Source organism: Patella vulgata, chromosome 1, assembly GCF_932274485.2.
Source record: "Patella vulgata chromosome 1, xgPatVulg1.2, whole genome shotgun sequence".
In the NCBI taxonomy this organism is placed as follows: domain Eukaryota; kingdom Metazoa; phylum Mollusca; class Gastropoda; family Patellidae; genus Patella; species Patella vulgata.
The window spans coordinates 32,420,511-32,447,563 of record NC_065879.2 but is presented as its reverse complement, the minus strand read 5'-3'; the positions used below and the strand labels follow the sequence as shown (position 1 = coordinate 32,447,563).

The 27,053-nt window shown below is 35.1% G+C and overlaps 1 protein-coding gene across 3 annotated transcripts; it reads right to left on the bottom strand.

Moving 5' to 3' along the window:
• Positions 1-3,688: 3,688 nt before the first annotated feature.
• LOC126811535 (FAD-dependent oxidoreductase domain-containing protein 1) lies at positions 3,689-21,701 on the bottom strand. 3 transcript variants are annotated; one of them, XM_050537225.2, is made up of 11 exons: positions 21,490-21,701; positions 19,955-20,045; positions 19,477-19,750; positions 19,139-19,268; positions 18,470-18,572; positions 17,891-17,985; positions 17,092-17,267; positions 16,570-16,718; positions 11,433-11,568; positions 9,814-9,918; positions 3,689-7,491 (listed from the first exon to the last, which is right to left on the bottom strand). In XM_050537225.2, the coding sequence occupies exons 2-11, from the start codon at positions 19,978-19,980 to the stop codon at positions 7,237-7,239; spliced, it is 1,449 nt and encodes a 482-aa protein (XP_050393182.1). In that variant the 5' UTR covers positions 19,981-20,045; positions 21,490-21,701; the 3' UTR covers positions 3,689-7,236. The 3 variants fall into 3 exon arrangements, with proteins under 3 accessions (XP_050393182.1, XP_050393191.1, XP_050393207.1); XM_050537234.2 differs by having other exon boundaries at positions 21,586-21,689; XM_050537250.2 differs by lacking the exons at positions 19,139-19,268; positions 19,477-19,750; positions 19,955-20,045 and having other exon boundaries at positions 21,490-21,689.
• Positions 21,702-27,053: the final 5,352 nt, after the last annotated feature.

Below are 27,053 nucleotides of genomic sequence, written 5' to 3'. Positions count from 1 at the left end.
CACATGCAGCTCAGTGATTTTGTTGGGGCGATAAGTTCTTCATCTGTGAACATACCCTCAAAGCATGTCAAATGTCCATGACTATTTGTCATATCGCAACCTGGATAGGTATTTTTATTTCAATACCCCCTACTTGTTTTTTGAAGAGTATATATGGTATTGGATATACAGCCAGGGCATTGGTTGCTTTAACCATTTTGTCTGTACACGTATGTGGTAGTGTATATTAGTGTATATTCAGTGGGCCTAAGCCTATAATAAAAAAAAGAGAAAGAAAAAAGAAAAAAGAAAAGAGAAAGAAAGGAGAGGGGGGGGGGAGAAAAGAAAGAAGGAAGGGGAGGACTTGACACACTACAGGAGAAAGAAAAGATAGGAAAAAAATGACTGACAAACATCACAAAAAAAAGAAGTGTACTACAAGGAAAGAACATTATGAGTTTGACCTCAATATACCGAGAACCGTGTAATTCATCTTTTAACCTCTACTTAGTTCTTCATGAGTCATTATCGCAGAAATAATCGCCAAAAACTGAGAATAAAAGGTTTTTGTTTTTGACACTGAAGAGAATTCTCAAATTCATCTAATGATAGTGCTCTTAGGTCATTCTGTTATCTAATTGTATCAGGAAATCAAAAATTTGCCTACTACTGCTTTGGTCTGAAATGCTTGGAAAATGGGTTTGCGGTTGTCAATTTTCAAAATTTTCCTGGGGGCCTTCTCCAATGACCTGACAGGTGGGCCTACGGCCCACCAGTCCGGCACTGTGTATATTTGTATTTATTGTATCTTGGGTATTTGTATACTGGGTATTTATTGTGTATTTGGTGTTTTTGGTATTGTCCCTTAATATTACATCTCTAAGCTCGTCAACGACATCTTTACAGTAGCAATTCTAATCTCTCTCACTTTTAAAGGGACAATAACACTCTTCCTGGCTTGACAGCTCCAGAAAATAAAAAATAGCCTTATTCTAAGTACTAGATGTGTTAGTGTCCTACCTGCTGTGTAAATTATCCATTAAATCCTAATATAATCAGTATATATTTTATATTTGAATCATAGTTATAGTTGTGTAATTGAGAATATTCTATTCTCAGCGATTTAGTGTTAAATTATTAATATCCTTAATTTCAATCCTGTATTTTATATGGTAAAGCTTTTGGAAATACATATACCACCCTAAACTCCTATTTTCTAGGGTATGTATTTGTATGTATTTATTATTTAATAGTCCATTGTAATTATCTGTCAACAAGGTCGCCATTTTATAAACCCTGCTTTACATTCCTTTGTTTCAAATAAATGACTTCCCGACACCATTTTTAATATATGTATATAATGTAAATTATTATTATTCTTGATTTTTACATACATTTTTATATTCATACCTATTGTCATAAAGATCCGCAATAAAATCTGAACCCGTGACCTGGATCTTCATTAATCATTAAAGAACCCTGCTACATTGTAACAGATAACAAGAGCATCTCTACCGCTGCAATATACGTCCACATTCCTGCTTTGATCGTTTAAATGATTCATATGCTGAAATTGAACAAAATCTCTTTTTAATTGCAATATGTAGAGTATTTACAGGCAAAAAATCATCCAAAATCTTCGACATTGAAAACACGAATTATTTATCAATTTAAATCAACAGTGATGTTGTGTTCTTAACGGAAAAGATGGGATTATGATATCCAATATTTAAGACAAAAAAAAAACATTTTACCATTGGTATACGAGTCGTGTATGCCATGCGTTTCAGCGCCATTTGTAACAGGGGACTCGAAAAAGGAGGCCAGACATGTCAAACGTTGACCTCATATTCTTACCTGGAGAGCATGCGCAATAATTTACTATTGGTAACCAGACGCTAGAGATTGCCATTCGATTGAGACTTCTGGCGTATTTCACCGAACATAACTGATTAGAAATTACAGAAAAATCAGTTTATATACATTCATTTTACATTATTATATGCGTTGCGACCCACTTGTGTAAATTTCTAGATCCCAAATATTAGCGATTTAGCTTCTTTAACAAAAAAGTGGGTATGGTGCCACACACCTAGGGGTTAGGGACATTCACCAAAATAAATAGTTGCTATCCTTACGGTATAAGGAATAAATATGCCAAGTTCCAAGATGATACATTCAGAATTCCAGCCTGTAGACAAAAAACACAAAAATTGGGCGTGGCTTTGTCCCTGGGGGTTGGGCATGAACCAATATAAATAGGTGCAACCCTATGATGGATCATGCCGAATTGGATCCAAACCTGTTAATAATTGAAGCCTGTGGATTACATGTACTTACAGACAGATATTAACAAAAAGTGGGTGGGTATTGCACCGCCCAAGTGAGGCGGATCATGCACCGAAATCAATAGTTGCCGTCCTTCGGGTATAAGGAATAAGCATACCAAGTTCCAAGATAATCCATTCAGAATTGTAGCGTTCATTCGCTAAACACAAAAATTGGGCATGGCTCTGTCCCTGGGGGTTGGGACATGCACCAAAATCAATAGTTGCTATAAGGAATACATATGCCAATTTCCAAGACGATCCATTCATTAAGAATTGTGGCCTGTATTCAACACACAGACAAATGGGTGTGGCTCTGTCCCTGGGAGTCGGTCATTCACCAAAAACAATAGGGATAATCTTTTGCACTTTCTGAGCGAGTTCCGGCTAATAAAATTAATCAGTAAATGAAGTGAAATGTTATTCCTTTTCTAAATCCCTGACCATGCAAACCCATACAGTCGATGGTGGTTTCCTACAAGGTTGTTGACACTCTAGAGGTCACAATTTTTATACGATTTTGTATATAACCGAAAGATCTCGGTTTGTTTCGATATTGGCGCATATAGGATCGTCACTTCCTATGTATACATTTGTAACTTGTGGACCCTTTAGAGCTCACAGTTTTTATTTGATTGTAAAAAAATACGTTACACCATAATTACGGTTGAGTGCAAATTTCATAAAAATCGGACGGAAACTGCCTGACAAAATCTCCGCTGCATCATAGATAATACCGGTATTATCTATGGCTGCATGTAATATCCAGGTTGTGGACCACCCAGAGGTTCGAATTTCCATCCAATCTGATATATCTCAAAGGTCTGGTTTCCTTTCGATATTGGCCCCTATTGGACCGTAACTGTCTGGATTATGACCCTGATGGTACGAAATATCACGTTTTAGCCGTACGTAACTAACGTACGAAAATTAATTGGTGGCTAGCCTTTTTTTCGCACGTAAACAGTGAATGGCCATTTTGCTCAGTAATCCCCAGCCAGAATTTGGCTATTTTCTAAATTTGCGTTAAAGTTTAAAATATTTGTTTTAGAACTGAAATAAATTAACTATTAGTCAATCCCAACGCTAAAAACATCAACAGAATTGATTGTGTATATCTAAAATAGACACGACCGACGCACAAAATAGTGCCAAGATGGCAGCTACCATTTGCAGATAGGTTGTAGAACCGCTATACGGGCAAAATTACTCTCGTAATAACTCACTGCATGGCATTGGAACGGGAAAGTAGGCTTGTTAACCATTTCATTTCAGTTACCTAATTCCCAATCTCCACTTCCAAAAGTGTTCACTTCCATTTAGGCATATAAAAAAAACCTTGGCAAACATGTTTTTTAATATATATATATATAAAAAAAAATTTCGTATTTATACAGGTTTTAAAATGCACTATATTTACAATATATGTTAAATATATAATGTTCATATAAAAATATGCATAAAGTGTACCTCATTTGCATGAAAATTCACATTAATTATATATGTGTATGAAAATATCAAAAGTCAAGTCATATCTGAATTTACATATACACTGTTACAGAAATCAAATATATTACTAGTTTTATGTAGAACAGATTTCACTGATGAGCAGTATTTTTGTGACTAATATATTATGATTATTAGGACCAATATATAGTGATTCAACCTTATTATTATATATATTCTGTGTAAAGAAATTAATATTAGCAGACAGGTTATATTGAAACCTAAAAGCAATGCATTTAATCATTGCCATGGAAAAAATACAAGATGGGGTTTGTTGATTCTTACCCAATTGATTCTTACTAAAACTTTATAATCTACCCAACTCTAAATCGTAGTTCTATTAGACTGTAACTAAGGGGGGGGGGGGACAATAGATATACATTGTCCCTCAATTTTACAGCACCACTGAGAACACTTCCCGCCCCCCTCGTTGTTCTAAGCTACTTACGACCCGGAGTTCTAAACATCAGCATGGTCTTTGGCATTCTTTTAACTCAAAACTTTCGTCATTCAGTGAATGAATTCCCTTAAAACTTTAACAGTATATTTGGCAACTTGAATCTCAATTGTGAGTCAATGTCACATCGAACCGGCCACTGGAGTGTTTGCTTCAAAACCAGACTCGTTTCTTTATATTCAAGAATTGGCGCAACAAAGTTAGAATATTTTCATCCCACTGTAGTGACTTGTCAAAAACTTAATTTCCAGTTACACTAGAAATAATGACCAGATTAGGTCAAATTGGCTTTAATCAAATCCAGACATAGTGGGATAGAGTGGTAGTGGAATAAGGTGGGTTTTTAATGCTGTACTGTATTTTTGTGAGGTTTAATTCGGTAAATTATTGGCACTTTTTGACTAGCTTTTTAACCTGTTCCTTTGATGTTACTGATAGTCAAAGTCACTGAATTTGAATGCGGCCGCCGATACAGATGGCGCCCGAATTTATATCTTCACCTTAAATGCACGACAATATCTCAGCTCAGAAGATCCATTAAATGAAAAAAACAAGCCAACAGCGAGGCTGATGTCCCCCGCCGAAATTGCAAAATAAATAGATGACACATATTAATTAATCGCACATTTATTTTTTTCACTAAGTTTCATCACTCTCTATCAGATAGAATCAAGATTATCTTGTCCCAAACCATCGACAAATGAAATCGATTAGCTCTGCTTAGCTTCAGCTCGAAATGTTAATTATTGAACTCAGTCAAGACATTCACCTAATGAACATCTACATATACATCAAGTTTAAACATTCACCTAATAGACACCTATGCCAAGTTTGAACATTCTACCTCAATTAGAAGGAGAGTTATTGTGTTCCAAAGTTTCTACCAATCAAATTGCTTATCACTCTGCTTACCCTCAGCAAAAAATGTTCATTATCGAACTTAGTTAAGGTATTCATATAATAAATCTATACACCAAGTTTCATCAATCTCACTTAATTAGAACTAAAGTTATCGTGTCCCAAAGCATCAACCAATCAAATTGCTTATCTCTGCTTACCCTAAGCGGAAAATGCTCATCTTCGAACTCCATCAAGGCATTGACCTAATCAACACATACACCAAGTTTGAACATTCTAGCTCAATTAGGAAGAGAGTTATCGTGCCCCAAAGTATCAACCAATCAAATTGCTTATCTCTGCTTACCCTAAGCGGAAAATGCTCATCTTCGAACTCCATCAAGGCATTGACCTAATAAACACATACACCAAGTTTGAACATTCTAGCTCAATTAAAAGTTATCGTGTCCCAAAGCATCAACCAATCAAATTGCTTATCTCTGCTTACCCTAAGCGGAAAATGCTCATCTTCGAACTCCATCAAGGCATTGACCTAATCAACACATACACCAAGTTTGAACATTCTAGCCCAATTAGGAAGAGAGTTATCGTGTCCCAAAGCATCAACCAATCAAATTGCTTATCTCTGCTTACCCTAAGCGGAAAATGCTCATCTTCAAACTCCATCAAGGCATTGACCTAATAAACACATACACCAAGTTTGAACATTCTAGCTCAATTAGGAAGAGAGTTATTGTGTCCCAAAAAGTGTGACGGACAGACAGACGGACGGACAGACAGACGGACGGACAGACAGACGGACGAACCCATTTTAATAGTCCCCTGCTTTCTTCGAAAGGCGGGGGACAAAAAGTCATTATGGATCCTTCTCGTAACAGATCTGTGGTCGGCGCCTCTACATTATGTACCCCAGAGAATCTGAGAGAATGGATTCTGCCTTTTGAGGCAGGAACTCGCACTCCAAAGAGGATTCCTAGCATCTCTAACACAGTCAATGGCAATTATCATAAACACAGATAACTCCATGACCGCCATGAATGCCGAATTGGAGAACCAAGAAGTCATAACCGTCAACGAAAATCCAACAACCGAAGTGGAATTTGCCACCTACTCAGTTTCGGACAACGATGAAGTATCATGATCTATGTTTCAATACTATACTGGAGAAATACGACATTGTGTTTTAAAAAAGCTTAATGTGTTTATCTATAACTGTAAACATTGTTTTCATTTGTAATTCCATATATGTTTCTATCTAATTTATATCTTTTTATAAATATCTTTCACCATAATCGTATTATTACCGTGAATCGTACGGTATTTAGAATACTAATTAAATTACATTTATTCGATCAATATTCTTCCAAATTAATCACTAATAATCCTGATCATTCAGAACGGATCAGGATTACTTCAAATCACTCCAAATTATTCTTAAACGTTCCACTGACGTCACAATTATTCTACTATAAATACCACACGATTCACATAACCAAACATGTCTACGAAATCAACATTGGTGGAAGTGGACGTAAAACTCCAGGAAGGAACGAATGAATGATAAGCAATTATTACTGAAGAAGGACTCCTCATGTCCGAAACATTTGATTAATAAACCTCTTGGTAACATTAATGGAGTTCATCTGACTTATACTGGTTACGGAGGTTGTGTCTCATTATACATCGTCTTCTCTATAAACCCCTGTGTATCGCCGAGAACCCAGTACGGATGTCCTCCGACAATTAGTCTCCAGCTTTCTCACACCTCACTTTACGAGAGTTCTCCACGTCCTCTCCACGTCGTCTTCAACTAAGTCACTAAATTCTGAGGGCGAAAAAAAAATCAACAACTAAAATAATTCCTTCGATATTTTGTCCAATATTATAATATTTAAAACACTTTCAACATATTATTTGATAACACTTTTGTATTTCACACAGCAATCTTTCTTCAGATGAGATGTTTTAGTGGTAAAACAAATCCAGATTTTTATACAAAAAAAATATTTGAAAAAAACATCCACAGTTCAAGTCTATGTCCAAAATTATACAATCTCTTCCTGACTATGATATTCTTATAAAACAAGAGATTCTTAAAATCTTCCCATATCATGTTCTCATCTCCTCGCTTATAAAATCATTTCTGAGGAATCTGTCAAATCCAAATTTTGACAAATCTATAGATTTGTAATCTTCAGCCATGATTAATTCAGCTATAGCTCTCCCTACACCAATAGAATGTTGTACAGCATGTCCACCTAATCCATTAGCAAACAGAAAATTATTATGAAATGGATGTCGTCCAATCACAAGGTTCTCATCAAATTCATTGTAGTCATGGTAACATGACCAAGCACTCTTCAACTATAACAGAAATTTAAAAGAATTAATACAATAACAGATTTTTGCTTTTTGTTATCTAAATTACATTCCAAAGTATATAAAAATCAGTACCAAAGTATATATACATCAGTACCAAAGGTCCTTTGTTGATGGAGATAATTCAAACAGAGGAATAGTTTTTCTGACAAGGGGGCATAATTACAGTCTTTGTAAAGAGGAATGAACAAACAGCATATAAGCAAGATTTATTCTGCAAACTCCTCACATGTTAATTCATGTTTTTACAATATCTACTCCACAGCAGCTACATCAATGTCTAAACAAAGGCATTTCCAACCACCTAATACACCAACCAGCAGCATAGTCATCGAAACAGGGACTTGAATGAATTTTAAGTTATGTTAATTATCTGGAGAAACTTAAAAACTTATTTTTAACTAAAATTAGGCTGTGAAATTTCTTAGAATGTAGAACCAGCAGTTGCCAGGCAAGATACGCCCACATTTTGCAAGAGATAGATAGAGAACAAGCTAAAAAAACCCAAGAGCATCGCTACCACTGCAATATACGTCCACATTCCTGCTTTGATTGACAACATACTTTTTAAAATGAAGAGCATGAAATATGAATTGGCTGCAATGACTGTAATATGACAAGAGGCAAAGAAGGCTAGGCGTTGGGGTTTGTTTTGCCAAATTTACAGACTAAATATTAACAAAAAAGTGGGTGTGACACTACAAAACTGACACAGTTATATGTGACACTAAATAAATAAATAGTTGCTGTCATTGCGATATAAGGAATAAATATGCAAAGTTCCAAGATGATCCATTTAGAATTGCAGTCTGTAGATGATAAACACAAAAATTGGGCGTGGCTCTGCCCCTGCGGGTTGGATATAGAACAATATAAATAGGTACAATTCTGTTATTGAAATGATTGACATACTGAATTTGAACAAAATCTGTTAATAATTGCAACCTGTAGAGTATTTACAAAAAAAAAAATTAACAAAAAGTGAGTGTCGTATGACACCACTGGGGATCATGACATGCACCAAAATAAATAGTTGCTACCTTACGGTATAGGGAATAAATATGCCAAGTTCCAAGATGATCCATTCAGAATTCTAGCCTGTACAAATAAACACAAAAAATGGTCATGGCTTTGCCGCCAGGGGTTGGACATGGACCGATATAAATAGGTACAACCCTATGATGGATCATACTGAATTGGATCCAAATCTGTTAATAACTGCATCCTGCAGATTATTTACAGGCACATCCAGGGGGGCGGATCATGCACCAAAATCAATAGTTGATTTCCTTAGGGTGTAATGAATAAGTATACCAAGTTCCAAGATAATCCATCCAGAATTGGTCGGGACATGCACCAAAATCAATAGTTGCGACACATAGGCTATAAGGAATAAATGTGCCAAGTTTCAAGATGATCCATTCAGAATTACAGCCTGTAGAGAATAAACACAAAAATTGGGTGTGGCTCTGCCCCTGGGAGTCTGGGCATGCACCAGAATCAATATTTGTCATCCTTAGGCTATAAGGAATACATATACCAAGTTCCAAGATGATCCATTAAAAATTGTGGCCTGTAGACAACACACAGACACACAAAGAGAAAATGGGCCTTAGCTCTGCCCCTGGGGGTTGGGTATGCACCAAAAATAATAGGAGTGATCCTAAGGTTATAAGGAATAAGTATGCAAAGTGTCAAGAAGATCCATTAAGAATTGTGGCCTGCAGGTGACAAATAAACAAATACAAAAAATGCATGTGGTTCTGACCCTGGGGTTCGGGCATGCACCAAAAACAACAGGAATCATTCTTATGGTATAAGGAATAAGTATGCAAAATTTCTGAACAATCCATAATGATAAAAAATCGGATAAAAACATGATTTTTCGTAAATCAGTGGGCATAATCTATGCAGTTACGATCTGATATATGCCAATATCGACAGGAACCAAGATCTTTGGGAGATAAACCTATATTATAAGTTTCATTAAAATCGGATAACAATTGTGACCTGTAGAGTCTCCACAAACAAAGTGTGGACAGATGTCCGGACGCACAGAGGCGACAAAAATATACGTCCACATAAAAAAGTGAGCATGTAAAAACAAAATTATAGACCAAAAATTATTAGTCAGCTCAAAGTAAATAAAAGAAGGAAAGAAATCCTTAAATGTCAACCACAATTTTGGCAGATGACTTTTTCTCGCTAACAGAAGCTGAAGGCTACAGACAGACACACATTGCCTTAGTGACATATATAAGCCTACTCATAATTCCTTCTTTCAAAGGAATCTGGTCTTCAATATACCTTTAAGTTTTTAAGTGTTGGAATTCTGTATTCTAATTGGGGCTTTACAGCTTCTTCAAAAAAACTATAATCTATTGACAGGTCTTCTGTTGATGGCTCCCGTTCCTATAAAAATTAACAAAACCAGATAATAATTCAACCCAAGTCAATTCATGCAATCAGGGTCTCATAAGCCCACATAAGACTTACATAAACATTAACCAAACAGGAAACAGACTCAGCCTATGTAATTAAACCTCCCCCCTTATGTTAATATACAACTTTAGGCAGCTTTTGTGAAACATGCCCCAGAATTATAGAAAGTACATTAAATATGACATTTAATTTTGTTAAAGTAGCTAAGTCTCTAACTCAATATCATCCAAAATCTTCGACATTGAAAACACAAATTATTTGTCTGTTTAAATCAACATTGATGTTGTGATCTTAACGGGAAAAGATGGCCTTCTGATATCCAGTATTTAAGACAAAATAAACATTTTACAATTGGTACACGAATCGTGTACCATAGTGCGTTTCAGCGCTATTTGTAATAAGGACTCGATAAACAAGGCTAGGCATATTCCACAAATCATGTTAAACGGTGACGCTATATTCTTATCTGGAGAGCATGCCCAATAAATACTATCGGCGTAAACTGGAATAACCAGACGCTAGAGATTGAAATTTGATTGAGAATACTGGTGTATTTCGCCGAACCTAACTAATTAGAAATTACAGTAAAAACAGAAACGATCAAATGTAAATCAATTTATATACATTCATATTACATTATTGTATGCAATGTGACCCATTTGTGTCAATTTCTAGGTCCCAACTATTAGCGACTTAGTTCCTTTAAACTTTACAAATACGGCTTATTTAACCAACAAATATTTATGAAATCTAAAATTCTATACCTTTAAATTTTAATTAGTGTATTAAATTGCAAGCACAAACATTAAAACAAATATTGTTTGCAAAATATATTTCTAAACTATATCAATTTCAGTCTGTTATATTAATGAAAACAAAGAGATATCATAAAACTAAACGACCTTCAAAATTTTAATTAAACCTATTTAATATTAATTGTGTTCGAACTAATGAAAATGTAGAGATTGTATGAAATGATAAACCATTCTTGTTTATGAAGGCAGACTAATTAAAATTCAGATAGGTATATACATTTAAGTAGCAATATTTTCATTTTTAAAAACCAAACATGTTCTGACTTTAGTGTTAAAACATACTTTATATGGTTCATCTACAAATGCATTTAATCTTACAAAGCTCTACATTACTCAAATACAACATTTAAAAAAATCTTAAACATACTGGCTACCAAAATAATGTTTGTTTGTAGTATGTGATGTTACACAGAGATAAACAATTGACATTATACAATAATTCAAATATAATGCAAATATCAGAGCTTAGACTGTTAAAATTTTAAAATATTAAAACCTGCATATTCAATCATTACTATGGTTAAAAGTTGATTAATGACAACAAATTCTTCTGGCTTGCACAGACTTATTACCGCTTTAAAATACACACACCTGAATTACAATGTACAAGTTAATATATTCAACATATTGCCAACAGTGCTTGTCAACTTACAAAGTATATTTACCTACCTCTGATGGTGTACCTCCACAAATATAGTTCCCACCTAAACCTTCTCTTCTAAAATATACACCTGCAGGATCTATTAGGACAGGGGTTTCTAAACCAGGACCATTTGGGCAATTCACAACATACACAAAACGTTTCCTTTCAAAAAAATAAAAAAAATAAAACCAATTCTATATTTATATATGTTATGTTACAAATATATTTTCCAATCCAAGGTTATTAAGTCATACTGTCGTGGAAATAAATGTTTAATTCTTTGACGAGAGTGTCCCTGAGCCATTCGGGTTGATCGTTGATAACAAGATGTCTGACGTCTTGAGTCTTGGACATAAATAAGTGAAGATTGTGGGGACTACAATGTTGATTTTTTGGTTTATCTCCAATATTCCACCATGTGTTTATAATAGTCCTCACAGTTGTTTTATGGCCATGTAACAAGTTAAAGGTCTAGTTTTCAAATATTGATACCATAACATTAATATACAAGTGGGAATCTGAGTTCAGACATAGACAGCAAAGTCAACAGCACTTCCAAAATCAACAAATCCTGCAATGTCAAATCAAATCAAATCAAATCAAATCAAATCAAATCAAATCAAATCAAAATAAATAAATAAATAAATAAATAAATAAATAAAATTTTAAATTAAATTAAAAAATAAACAAAACAAACATAAAAACCTAAAACTAAACAACAAAAAAAAAACAAAAAAAACTAAAACTTAAACTAAAACTTAAACAAAAAAAACAAAATACTAAAACTAAAACTTTTACAATGGATAATTTGAAATTGTCGTTCACCAAAGAAACAGTTTGTTAATTTGAGGGAATCAGGTTGGATACCGTTTAGTTTTAAAATCAGAGACAGATGAAGCCTTTTTTATATCATTACTAAACTATTCCACGTTTTTATAGTAGAAGACAAAAAAGAGTTTTTATAAATATTAGTTTTACATTTAATTTGTGTAATGTGGTCAGAATTACGTAAGTTGTAAGGGTTGTTAGAGGAGGTAATTGGTGGAATAAGACAACAGAGATAAATGGGAGCTATGTTATTTACCATTTTATAAAACATTAATTTATGAGAATCCAGATCTAATATAAAGTGTATTATTTGAGGTTCCAGAAGGTAGGGCAGTTATCGATTGTAAATGCATCTAGGTAGAGTTTTCCTAACTTTTGTAAATATAGAAAGAATAAGAGAATTATACAAAACACTTATGATTATGCAATGGTTTAAATTTATCAGTCGACCATGATTGAGGTTATACTAATTAAAAAATCCACATCATTATCCCATTTACAATCTTTGTTAAAAATAACACCTAAATGTTTATGAGTATTTACATAATATAATGGGATATTGTTAGAAGAAGCGACAAGCAAAGCGGGGGTGGGGGTCTACTAAATGTAAGACTGATCATTTTGTCTGGGTTGAATTCGACCTTCCTCTTTTCTGACCAAACATGAGTTATCTTCTGATCATTATTTAAAGTATTAAGGGTGTTGAGGGGATTATCTATGATCAAAATAACGAAGTATCATCTGCGAATAATGTTAATCGGGAGCTAACATCATTTGTAATATCGTCAATAAAAATTAGAAAGATAGGTTGCCAGGCAACGAAACATACGCCCACAGCAGCTAAATCGCCTGAGTGGTCGACAAGGGTTGTCACATATTTATTCTTTTTTAGGTAATTGGGGGCATTTAGTTTTGTTTTTTTAAATGGGGTTTAATGTCCACTGGACACAAACTAGGTCATTTCGGGACCAACACATGTTTAATTTCATTTCAATAATTCGCTTGCGCAAAGGGGTCTTTAGCAGTGGAAGGCAATTGGAGGACCCGGAGAAAACCCACAAGGTTGGACAGGTGATCCTACTCCTTGTCATGTACAACCGGGGAATCGAAACCACGGCAGTTGACCCAATGACAGACCTTATGATACAGCATGCATGTGCTAACCATTCAGCCATCCAACCCCCCAATTTCATACAGATCAGATTATAATTTTTGTCGTTCACAAGGTTGTACAAACTAAAACAAGGGCCTTAACTTTAGAAGTAATTTACAGAAAATTTTGAAATTTGACAGGCTTTTTCGTTTTACTAATTTAAATAATGCATATAAATTTCATACAGATCGGATGATAACTTTTGTCATTTGAACGTTCACAAGGTTTACAAAGTAAAACAAGGGCCATAACTAGAAATAATCGACAGAAATTGCTGAAATTCAATAGACCTCTGTTTCACAAATTTAAATGATGCATATAAATTTCATATATATCGGATGATAACTTTCAAGGTTGAACAAACTGAAACAAGAGCCCTAACTTTAGAAGTAGTAATTGTAAATTGCTGAAATTCAATAGGCGTCATGGTTCCACTAATCTAAATGATGCATAGAAATTTCATACAAATCGGATGATAACTTTTGGCGTTAGAGCTTTCACAAGGTTCAACAAAGGCCATAACTGTAAGACGTAATAAACGGAAATTGATGGAATTCAATAGGCTTCTTCGTTTTACTAATTTAAATAATGCATATAAATTTCACAAAGATTGGATGATAACTTTTGGCATTAGAGCGTTCACAAGGTTCAACAAAATGAAACAAGCGCCATTCTCTAGACGTAATAAACGGAAATTGCTGAAATTTAAAAGGATTCTCCTTTTTACCAATTTAAATGACGCATATAAATTTCATACAGATCTGCAGATAACTTTAGATGTTAAGAGCTTTTTTTAAAATTAAATAGGCTTCTTTATCTCACTAATGTAAACAACATACATCAATTTGAAAACAATCGGATGATAACTCTTGGCATTAAAGTGTTCACACTCGTACGAGAGCTATGTCAATATACGTGAGTTTAGTTTGTGTATCAAGCCATGATGCCATACCCTATCAAATGCTTTTTTTATATAAAAAATATAGCTTTTACCTCATGCCCTTTGTCTAAGCAGGTAGAAACATGGCTTTACAAATTGATGAGATACATATCAGTGATTTGGTAAATAGCAAAATCATTTTGTTGAAACCCAGACTGGTATATATATTTAATGTTTTTAGTATGAACAAGACAACAGTGAGGCTGATGTCCCCCGCTGAAATCCCAAAATAAATACATGACACATATTAATTAATCGCACATTTATTTTTTTTAAAAGTATCGAGCAATCAAACTAATTATCAACTATACACTAAGTTTCATCACTCCCTATCAGATATCTTGTCCCAAAGTATCGACCAATGAAATTGCTTAGCTCTGCTTAGCTTTAGCTCGAAATATTAATCATTGAAATTAATCAAGACATTCACCTAATGAACATCTACATCAAGTTTAAACATTCTACCTCAATTCGAAGCAGAGGTTTTATGTTCCAAAATCTTGACCAATCAAATTGCTTATCGCTCCCTAGCCACAGCAGAAAAATCTCATCATCGAACATAGTCAAGGTATTGATATAATGAATCTATACACCAAGTTTCATCACTCTCACTTAATTAGAACCAAAGTTATCGTGCCCCAAAGCATCAACCAATCAGATTGCTTATCTCTGCTTACCGTAAGCAGACAAAGTTCACCATCGGACTCCATGAAGGCATTCACCTAATAAGCTCCTACACCATGTTTGAATATTCTAGCTCAATTAGAAGGATAGTTATCGTGTTCCAAAGTCTTGGTCAATCAAATTGCTTATCGCTCTGCTTACCCTGAGCAGAAAATGCCTTATCGCTTTCTGTAAGACACAGAAATGCATAATTTTGCCAGCATTATTCTAGGTCTCATTACATAATGAATGAATAAATGAATGAACTGAAGTTTAAGTTCTACTTTTCCACACCAGCCAGACTAATGAAGACCAGATTATACAGTAGGGATTATACAGTACGCTGAATAGATAAATATAAACAATGCCGGTACAAAAGTGATGATATATGTTGATTAATTATTTATCTCAAAATACAGCAGTAGAACTAAAGTTAGTATTATCTGTCTTAATTCTTCAAAATAAAAAGTGGTATCAGGGAGAAAGAGAAATGGGGTAATTTCGGGACTAACATATGGTTCAATTTTATTTCAATAACTCGCTTGAGCGCAGGGGGTCTTTAGCGGTAGGGTAAAGCCAGTGCGACAGGAGAAAATCTACGAGATTTGACAAACGACCCTTTTGATTTTCACGTACAATCCGGGAATCCAATCCAGACCACTTGACTCAATGACAGACCTTATGAGACAATGCACACCTTAGACTTTAGACCATTGGACATCAGGTGTTCCGAACAAGTTAGCATAGCCTATCTCGTTCTTTACACCTGTCAATACTTTTAGATAACTGGAGTGATAGTTTTTACCGGGATTTTAGAAGCTGAAACTCCTGGGTAGAAGATAACAAGACCACAATCATAAAAGTCACTAACCCAGTGATTTAAACACTGGACATTTGGTGCATTTTCTTCGCTCGAAAGAAAAGTTAAATTATACCAAATCCAAAACAGTGGTAATTATAATATACTAAACTATTTACAAAAATAATTCACACATTTTAAATAAGGTTTTATAGACACGGAACTTAGTTGCCCAAATTGTTTTATTTGTGGAGTTATTGATGCCTAGATGTTTGAAAATAAGCAGATAATTGCAATGTGTCGAGGCCTATGACTTTTGAGTCAATACATTAGTATCAATAATGTTTGACACGACTGCTTATAAATTAACAAGCCATATAAACATTGGATCACGAGATACTTCTTATTCGAATAATTAAGCCAAGATTAGTTAAATAATATAAAAAATAATTTATTTTGTAAGCAGAATGTTTCTTTCATTGTAGAAAGTAGAAATCCTGTCCATGGAAGTAGATTTATGTCGATGAAAAGTTGAAAAGCTTGATGTTTTTGCAGTTTAAGTACATTAAGTTCTAGGTTTTCACCATAAAAATATCATTTTAGATAATAATTTTCCAGTTTACTTCAGATTTTCTACTTTTTACTTTCTGCTTTTTGAACCTGATACCCCACCACAGGTTTATACAGCCTGAATATAAGGTGATTTGGTTTTGGGATAGTTTGAGAGAGGAATTTCAATTTAAGGTCATAGTATTCTTTCGGCAGCTATAATAAATTTACCTTGGTGTTACGGGTAGAGGGAAGGCTAAATCTACATCACTGCCAATACCAATTATTGCTTTTCTAGCAACTTCACCTGCCCAAGGCCCCGCACAATTAATTACATGAGAGAATTTAATACCATATTCATTCCCATCTTCACCATTTACCTACATAAAAAATCACAAGATTCTACAAAGTAAGCAAATATTTATTAACTATTATTCAAAAAATGTAAATTTAAAGATTTGACGATCACAATGAATCTCACCAAGTTGTAATATAATCTGTCCTATATCTCGTTCACAAACATTTTTATAAAAAAAACAAGTATGCAATCCAAAAGAGTTAGGTGCAATTCATGATATTACCTTAAATGTGGGCCTATAAAAACTAGTGAGAACTGATAAATGTAGTCTCTGTGTGTTTCAATCTTTATGTGGAAATTGGAAAGACAGATGAATGGATGTACAGGCATGAGGCAATATACAGCTGCATTACTGTGTGTATGCATATAAAAACAACACTTAAAATCATAATTACCACAGCACTGTCCAAAAATTTTTTGTCTATATAACCAGTTCCTGAACTAACAGCATGTGATTTAAAGTTAAAGCGATCTAATTCACCATGAATATAATTGACACCATAACTGATATTCTTCTGAAAGAAACTTTTGATCAAGAGCCATGGATCAAACCAGCCTTCTCCTTGGAGACCTGCATAAATAAAATCACATTAATTCTCCATTAAAAATAGTGATTGGATTGATTTTTTTGTCAAATATTGTTCCAACTGATTGAGTATATTATCTAATTGTTAGATTTACAGGTAGGACACCTTACCCTTATCACAAATTGTACAGAAAAGTATGAATAATGCTGCGGCACATCTAACCTTCACGGCACTAGGCCTGATTATGTCTATTTTTATTCAAACTTGTTTATCATGTGGCTTGATCAAGGGAAAATCCAGTTTTAGCTTGTATTTGTTGTTAGTCGCTGTCCATTTACCATAAATATCAATGTCTAAGTAAAGTATTGGATTTTCATCCATTATTAGTCATTAGATCAACACATAAAAAGAACTCCCTACGTCACTCGGGGAGACCACCATAGGGTAGTTTCAGGGAATCCAGTATTTTTTCTACCAACCAAATTTGCCATACTTTTATTCGAAATAACTACCCAATAAGTACTTTCATGGGAATGTATCTTTAAAACAATACATAAATAAAATCTTGGAGCATATTCATTTCTGAATACGTGCATTTTAATTGAGTCTAAAATCATCCAGCCATATGGTCCTTTAATCAAATTAATCAGTCACTCTTTATACCTACCATACGAACCAACTTCAACATCTTGTAAATTTAACCATGGAAATTGCTGTGCTAATTTATCTTTTGTTAAGAATTTGATTCGAGCTCCTAATTCACTGCAAAATATATTAGAAACCATTTAAAATAGATTAGATAATCCAATCATTCCTTCCCACTAGAGGAGTTCACATAGCTATTTCCTAGAATTGACTACATACCATTCATTCGTTGGTTAGTGGGGGGGTTAACGTCCAATTAGTGGGTGACATCACAAATATTTCCTAAGAAACTTGCCAGAAGAGACAGTCGTTATTGAGAGGCAAGTCCAGTGTTGGACAGGAATAGGGGGTAATTCACAGTCCCCTCACGGTAGTTTGAGGTACGGTGTTTAATTGAGCCTGTCAGTACCATTGTCTCTCTAATCAAACGCATTGCTCCTGGAAGCAAGCGATAAAAGAAGTAACTTAATCAGGACCCCTGGAATGGTGTCAAGCATAATAAGGTTCATGGTCACCAACTGCACCAAGTACTAAAGGACAGTCAGTGTTAAAGGGAGATAACACTATTGGTATTATTTTGATTTGTGTAACAAAAACATACTTCTGCATTTTTACATGAGCAGCAAGTTCTTCTGCTTTATCTTCTGGAGTAAGAAATAGGTAACCATGGTGATTGAATTTTACATCTGGGGGATCTTCTTCATCTATAAATACAAAATGATGAAAAAATATATATATAAATAAGTTTAGTTAAGATATAAATTTTAATGATTTTAACAATTATTTGAGCTCACTTGATTAGGAATTAGCCATTAAATGAGTGCAAAAAAAAAACATGTCTGACATCAGTACAAGTTCTGTTAGAAAAACCTTTCAACTTTTATTCAGTTTAAACTTTGAAATTGGGTCATTTTGAATTGTGCATGCATGGGCAGCTTACTAAAACAAGGTCTGGGCTTTGTAATTTTTCCAATCAATATTGACATATTTAGATCAGGGAAAACCCAAAATAATTCAGTTGATCAATATGATCCTTGGTGTTACCTCCCATCTAAAAAAAAGTATTTAGAAAGGACATAAATAAAACTTTACAAATTTAATAATACACATCTGTATTTTTTCAACATTTGATGAGATATATAGTGGAAACAGCTCAGTGAATATAAGATTCAAATTACTCTTCATATCTATATATCAGTAAAATTTGCTTTCTCAAAGTATAACTTCAAAAAGTAACATTTAGCATTATTACTAATAAATAATGAATTACCCAGAACACTAAGGTATTGCTTGATATTACGTAAAAAATCAGTGGCAAATAAGGAAAGTTGCACATTTTCAGGAACAGAAAATTGATGTCTAACTCCTCCAGCTGATAACATACTTGATGCTCTGCTATACTGAAAATACATTAAATAGGCAAAATCAAGACATAAGGGACAGAAGCTCCTTTAACCTGTAATGAAGAGTGCATCTTCTGCAATAATTCTAAAATTATATTAGTTAATCTGCACTAAAATTGAATTGAGACAAGTGATGAGATGTAAGAGGCAGAGTTTTTAAGCCTTTATATACCAACATAACCATGTGACATAACATTATACTTACTGTTAGATCTCTTTCTACTAATGCCACTGAAAAAGCTTTAGGATGAAGATGTTTCAACCAAAAGGCCACAGATGAGCCCACAAGACCTCCCCCTATGACTAAAGCATCCACTTCTCTTGGTATTAATTCTGTTGGCAAGGGACCATCTAAGTTTGTAAATTCATCCTTTAGAATCTTCCAAGGAGATCTATAATGGCCTCCTGGTGGTACTTTCTTGCCACTTCTTTTTGTGGAGTAATATCGTAATAAGCGTGGTAACAGATCAGCTTTAGTTCTGAAAAAGCAAGTTTTACTTTTAACTTTTAAAATACAACTCCTCCAAGAGTCACACAGTAATTGTGCCTATCATTTAATTTGCATATACACCTAAAATTAATTCGAAACTGGGTTTACATATGCAATTATTATTGTGGTGACTTATCAACAATGAATATAGGAGGGACAAGAAAATAAGAAGAAAAATTACTTTAATACTTACAAATGTTTCACACCTGTATATAACATGGTGATAATACATGAATTCCACAGGCTACAGATCTTGATCAATATTAATTAGACTTAAAAATGGACTAAAAGAGAATGCAATATGAATTATATTGGTGGCAATTTTTCAAATAATCTTCAATGAGTATAATTTGTAATAATTTTATTGTTCTTTCTTAATTGATCAAAAATTTTATCACTAAAAATGACAACAGGATTTTTTGTATGCTTGATTTTAATTTTCTAGTTCCATGTTAGTTTGCAACACAAAAACTCCTCCATACAGCTAGCAAAAGTGATTGACCAAATGTAGTGTAGTTGACTTAGATCACATCTTTCGTTGTCAGTGAGTAACTCACGTTTGTATATTATAATCATATCTAGGACTACTGATAGAGAACTGGTTTAAGATGAGTTATTTGCTCTTGAATTCGATAATGTCAATTACAAACATGAATTTAACATAATAGACTATAGACATCATACTTAGTCATAACTCAATTTTATTTTTGAAAGAAATTTTCCACGTTACAGGGGCCTGTATCGCAAACTTCAATATTGCTGTGCCTCTTTTTAATCTAATTTAATCCATGCCTGGAGATTTTGTTTTCTTACTTAAATGTTAATAAATCTGACTACTGGTACATCAGATATTATTCGAAAAATACAAGCAGTTTATGACTTGTAATTACAAGTTGTAAGTGTTTGACATGAAAAGCATTATTCTTGAAGAATTGTTTGTTCAGAATATTCTTTAAAACACGACAAAAAAGCCCTCCCATATTAAGTGACCAAACTGTTATGATAATCTTTATAGTCTCTATCCTAATAATAATCCAAAATTATAACTCCAAAATCTGCATCGGCTAGGTTCTCTGGCCTTTTAAAGTGGAATCTGATTTGACATTGACAAAACGATTACATTGTATTCAAAGATAGGCCTACTGGTACCATAGTATACTGTAGTCTTAAGACAAATCTGCTAAGCCATTGCTCGGCAACGCAGTGGCTCGCTAACACTGAGGTCCTGGATCGATCACACTAATCACAGTACTGGCAGCGAATTTCCAACTCGTCAGACAGTTATGCAGGACATATATGGGCCTCGCAAGGACAGTGCCTATAGTAGTTAGTCTGATGGAATGAAAACCAGCTCCTCTGTCAGTGTGCTATACATCGGAGTGCACGTAAAAGAACTCTGACAGTTGGAATATAATTGCTGACCGGGCACAATTTCCCTTATAGCACACTATAAGGTAGTTCAGCACTCTGAACGTATATAGGTCTCATTACTCTCGCCCTGTATAATGCGACTGCAATACAATGAGACCTACATTCAGAGCTGAACTATAGGGCGTAGGCCTATGCCCAATAGGTAGCCTATAGAAAAGTAGGATATTAAAACCTATTTCATTCAGTACTTCATTTCATGTCATTGCTGAGATGAGATGTAAATACTTGAAGTACATCACCTTTTTTTAAGGAACCGAACTAAAAAAAATAATAATAGCCTATAAATATAATATACACCTTTTGGCTTTTCTTATTTTTTTAGTCTCTTAATCTTAATGATATATGTTAGCTTCCATCTGCTGTAATATGATTAAGTTAGACGGGATAGCCTACTCATTCTTTGCACAGTCCATTTCTACGATAATTTTCTATACTCCAACATTGTAATCAGTAATCCCCTTTCTATCTGTCATTCTTCAACACGTGCATTCTTCAATAATAACAGAAATCAAGGGAGATGATAAACCGAAGAAATTCGTAGTTGCCTCCCTTACATCGTGACCCGATTGAACGGTATCGGGGTTTGGCTTTGCACCAAAAGAGCAATCTGTTTCCCAGCGGTATTGCAAAAGCCATCTTAAGCGAATACTGGTCAATGTGACCATAGAGCTCTGTGGCAACATAGCCTTATTATCAGGGGTGGGGTGATCGCCCGAAGGGCCGGTCGGACAAAAAATGAAAAAAATATTTTTGTCCAATTCGTCTAAAAAACCTTTTTTCTGCTGAACATTATATGGGGGGCGATGATGATCATGTTGTATATGGCCGGTGGCTTTAACGGCCGGGCCGCCACGCCATCACTGGAGTCTGGAATGGGCTGGTATAATAGACTCTATGCTCGGTGGGAGAGGGCGAGGGAGGTGAGGGCGAGGCGGATAGCAATTGGCTCTATAAAAAATTACACACATTTTATTTATCATTAACTCTTATTTCGCAAATTCTGGGTCCATTTGAAATCATCCTAATTATAAGGAACCAAATATTTATCATAATATCGTCAATAAGGTTTTAGCACCTTTACCGCAAATTCTGAGAAAAAAAATTAATCCCATTGATTTCAGGGTCGACACTCTTTATGCCTGATTCCTTGCTCTCATTTCGAACCTCATTTTTTTTTTATTTCCTTCGTGAACCACGCTGTTGGAGAGCTTTCGAACTGCCAATATATTGTAAATCTTTGATTTGGTGTTCTGACGGCTACAACTAAGCTGATACACACTACGAGCCTTTGCGCAAGTATAAGTAGCTTAAATTGCAACATTCTCAACACATATCACAGTTTGCATGGAAATAAGTAATTATTTTACAAGTAGTGAAGAGTGGAACACTGAATCTGAATCGTATCTTACTGAACAGTTTTTGTATATTTTCAAGGTGACGTGAAATCACGTGCGTGTTCTAATTTATGCGGTAGGCTATGTTTCACCTTTAATTCAATGGGAATTGGGAATTGGTCTATTATTTAAGATATGTGCAGTGCAGTTTGAGGTAAGTTTAACTGGAAATTATGGGAGTTATAGGCCAGTAACTCTTTTGTCATCAAATGATGACAAAACGTGTTCAGAGAAGTCCTTATTAAGATACTACTGTTACTGCGTCTGGAGCAAGATGGGAGACATAAGTAGTATAATAGACTCTCCCCCCCCCCCAAAAAAAAAGTAGGGGATATTCAGAAACAATACAAAACTGCGGAAATGCACTGCTGTTTTTATTAGAGGTAACCAGTGTATGTTAATAACAGGCCAATTGCCTACACATCATGAACATAAACAGTTCACATGGGCGGCTTATCTGACGGCCCCATTTCACTCGCAAAGAGATACACTGTCAAAAGTGAAAATGGACGTTTTTATACGCCCACATTTTCAAGTGGACGTATATTGTCGTCGCCCCTGTCCGTCCGGACGTCCACAATTTATTTGTGGACTCTCCACAGGTCACAATTCTTGTCCGATTTTGACGAAACTTGAAATATAGGTTTATCCCCAAAAGATCTCGACTGCTTTCGATAATGGCATGTATCGGATCGAAACTTCATGGATTATGGCCCCTGTTTGTACGAAAAGTCACGTTTTTAGCTTGTGGACCCTATAGAGGTCACAATTTTTATTCGATTTTGTTGAAACTTGAAATATAAGTTTATAACCCAAAGATCTCAGTTCCTTTCGATATTCGCGCATATTGGACCGTAACTTCCTGAATTATGCCCCCTGATTGTACGAAAAATCGCGTTTTTAGCTTGTGGACCCTATAGAGGTCATTTTTTTAATCCGATTTAAAAAAAAAAAACGTATTATTATATCACCGTTACACCCTAAGGACGACTGAGTTCGAATTTCGTGAAAATCGGCCCAAAATTGACAGACAAAATGGCCGCCGTTCGTTCTCAAATAGCGTAAAAATATGGTATATCAAGGTTGTGGACCCTATAGAGGTCACAATTTTTATCCGATTTTGTTGAAACTTGAAATGTAAGTTTATAACCCAAAGATCTCGGTTCTTTTCTATATTCGCGCATATCAGACCGTAACTTCCTGAATTATGACCCCTGATTGTACGAAAAATCGCGTTTTTAGCTTGTGGACCCTATAGAGGTCATAATTTTTATCCGATTTAAAAAAAAACATTTTATTATATCACCAATACACCCTAAGGACGGCTGAGTTCGAATTTCGTGAAAATCGGCCCAAAATTGACAGACAAAATGACCGCCATCGTTCTCAAATAGCGTAAAAATATGGTATATCAAGGTTGTGGACCCTATATAGGTCACAATTCTTGTCCGATTTTGTTGAAACTTGAAATGTAATTTTATAACCCAAAGATCTCGGTTCCTTTCGATATTTACCCATATCGGGCCGTAACTTCCTGAATTATGGCCCCTGATTGTACGAAAAATCGCGTTTTTAGCTTGTGGACCCTATAGAGGTCATAATTTTTATCCGATTTAAAAAAAAAAGTATTATATTATCACCGTTACACCCTAAGGACGGCTGAGTTCGAATTTCGTGAAAATTGGCCCAAAATTGACAGACAAAATGGCCGCCATCGTTCTCAAATAGTGTAAAAATATGGTATATCAAGGTTGTGGACCCTATAGAGGTCACAATTTTAATCCGATTTTGTTGAAACTTGAAATGTAAGTTTATAACCCAAAGATCTTGGTTCCTTTCGATATTCGCGCATATCGGAATATAACTTCCTGAATTATGGCCCCTGATTGTAAGAAAAATCGCGGTTTTAGCTTGTGGACCCTATAGAGGTCATAATTTTTATCCGATTTAAAAACACGTATTATTATATCACCTTTACACCCTAAAGCAGTGGACACATTAGCTGAATCGTTCGGCCGAATCATTCGGCCGAATTTTATTCGGCCAAATCAATCGGCCGAATGGGTGGACACACTAGCCGAATGCTTCGCCCGATTCAACCTGCCGATTGCATCACCTTTCACGTCACATGATTAAACATGGCGGCGTCGATGTCTTCAATCTATCACGTGACTTCTCGATATGAGTGGTGATTGGCTAATGAATTCTATATTCGGTCGAATGCTTCGGCGAAGCGGACACACCAGGCGAATATAATTCGCCCGAATAAATATTCGGCCGAATATATCAAACCTGTTTGATTCGGGCTAAGGACGGCAGAGTTCGTATTTTGTGACAATCGGCCCAAAATTGACAGACAAAATGGCCGCTGTTCGTTTTCAAACTGAAAAATATGGTATATCAAGGTTGTGGACCCTATATAGGTCACAAGTCTTATCCGATTTTGTTGAAACTTGAAATTTTGATCTGATTTTGATGAAACTTGAAATACATATTTATAACCCAAAGATCTTGGTTCCTTTCGATATTCGCACATATTGGATCATAACTTCCTGAATTATGGCCCTTGATTGTGCGAAAAGTAGCGTTTTAAGGATGTGATTCCTCTAGATCTCACAATTTTTATCCGATTTATAAAAACGTTTGAATATATCACTGCTTCACCCTTATGATGGATGAGTCTGAATTTCGTACAAATCGGACCAAAACTGCCGGACAAAATGGCTGCCCCTCGTACGCAAATATTGTAAATATATGGTATATCAAGGTTTTGGACTCTCTAGAGAGAGGACACAATTTTGATCCGATTTTGATGAAACTTTAAATACATGTTTATAACCCAAAGATCTTGGTTCCTTTCGATATTCGCGCATATCGGATCATAACTTCCTGAATTATGGCCCCTGATTGTGCGAAGGGTCGCCTTGTTTGCTTCAGCCGTTCAGGTCACAATTTTCTTCTGATTTTGATGAAACTTGAAATGTAAGTTTATAACCCAAAGATCTTGGTTCCTTTCGATATTTGCGCATATCGGATCGTAACTTCCTGAATTATGGCCCCTGATTGTACGAAAAATCGCGTTTTGTTTAGCTTGTTGTCTATCCATCTCTTGCAAAATGTGGGCGTATCCTTCCTGGCAGTCGCTGGTTGGTTTTCGTCTTAATAATGAGTAATTGCTCCACCAATCCTCAGACATTCAGCAATTCGTCGTGGGATGCTCCTGATCAACCGTCCAATCACGATTTGGGGCAATCTGACCCACTCCTCTTGCAGTGCCACGGCCAATTCTTGCAGTTTTGTCCGTTGACGTCGACGAACACGTCTCCCGATCAAATTAAACGTAACACACTGAAGAAAAGATACGCTAAACAGTAAATCTTATGCGAGAACCGATAGGAAAGCAAACATGGATAGGATAAACCAGCAAGCGGCAGTTTTCATCAACCCTTCCTTGAAGTGGCAACTTTGACAATGAACCCCTCCCACGCGTATGGCGCTATTGCGTGTGGCACATGCAGCTCAGTGGTTCTGTTGGGGCGATAAGTTCTTCATTTGTGAACATACTCTCAAAGCATGTCAAGTGTCCATGACTATTTATCATATCACAACCTGCATAGGTATTTGCATTTTAATATCCCCTACTTTTTTTTGAAGAGTATATATCCGTCTTTTTCTCTCAAAAATATCAAGGTTACAGTTGTTCTTTATTTGTCTAAAAATAATAAGGTACCTATAGTTAATACGGCTACCGAGTCAAACCTCAAAACCGGTAATTTTTCAAATTTAAAAATCTCTGAACTGCATGAAGTCAGGGGCGATTATTATAAGTATAAAATAGATGACATTAGCAATAGAGTTTCACTTCATGACTAGTCAAAGACGTCCAGCATGTTGGAAAACCAGCGGCTGCCAGGCAAGATACGCCCACATTTTGTAAGAGATGGATAGAGAACAAGCAAAAAAAAAAGAAAAAAAAGCGATTTTTCGTACAATCAGAAGCCATAATCCAAGAACTTATGGTCTGAAATGCGCGAATATCGAAAGGGGCTGAGATCTTTGGGATATAAAGATATATATTTAAGTTTCATCGAAATCGGACAAAAATTGTGACCTCATAGGGTCCACAACCTTCGTATTACATACTTGCATGGGCGTCACACATGGGGGGTCCGCAACCCCCCCCCCCCCAATTGTTTTTCGGGGGGGGGGGGGCTGAATATACCTGACCCCCCCCCCCCAAAAAAAAAAAAACCAAAAAAAAAACCATTTACATAGTAGGCCCCAACTCCTATTTATTTACAAAAATTATTAGGATTAGTTAAGATTCTATCTGTATAAAACAATGTACAAATTAAACCACAAACACTTATGTTTACTTTTTGAAATCCATTTATAATACACAAAATGTACAAAATACTTTAAATACCTATACAACTTTCTTGTAAATGTAAATGTGTTGTTCATAAC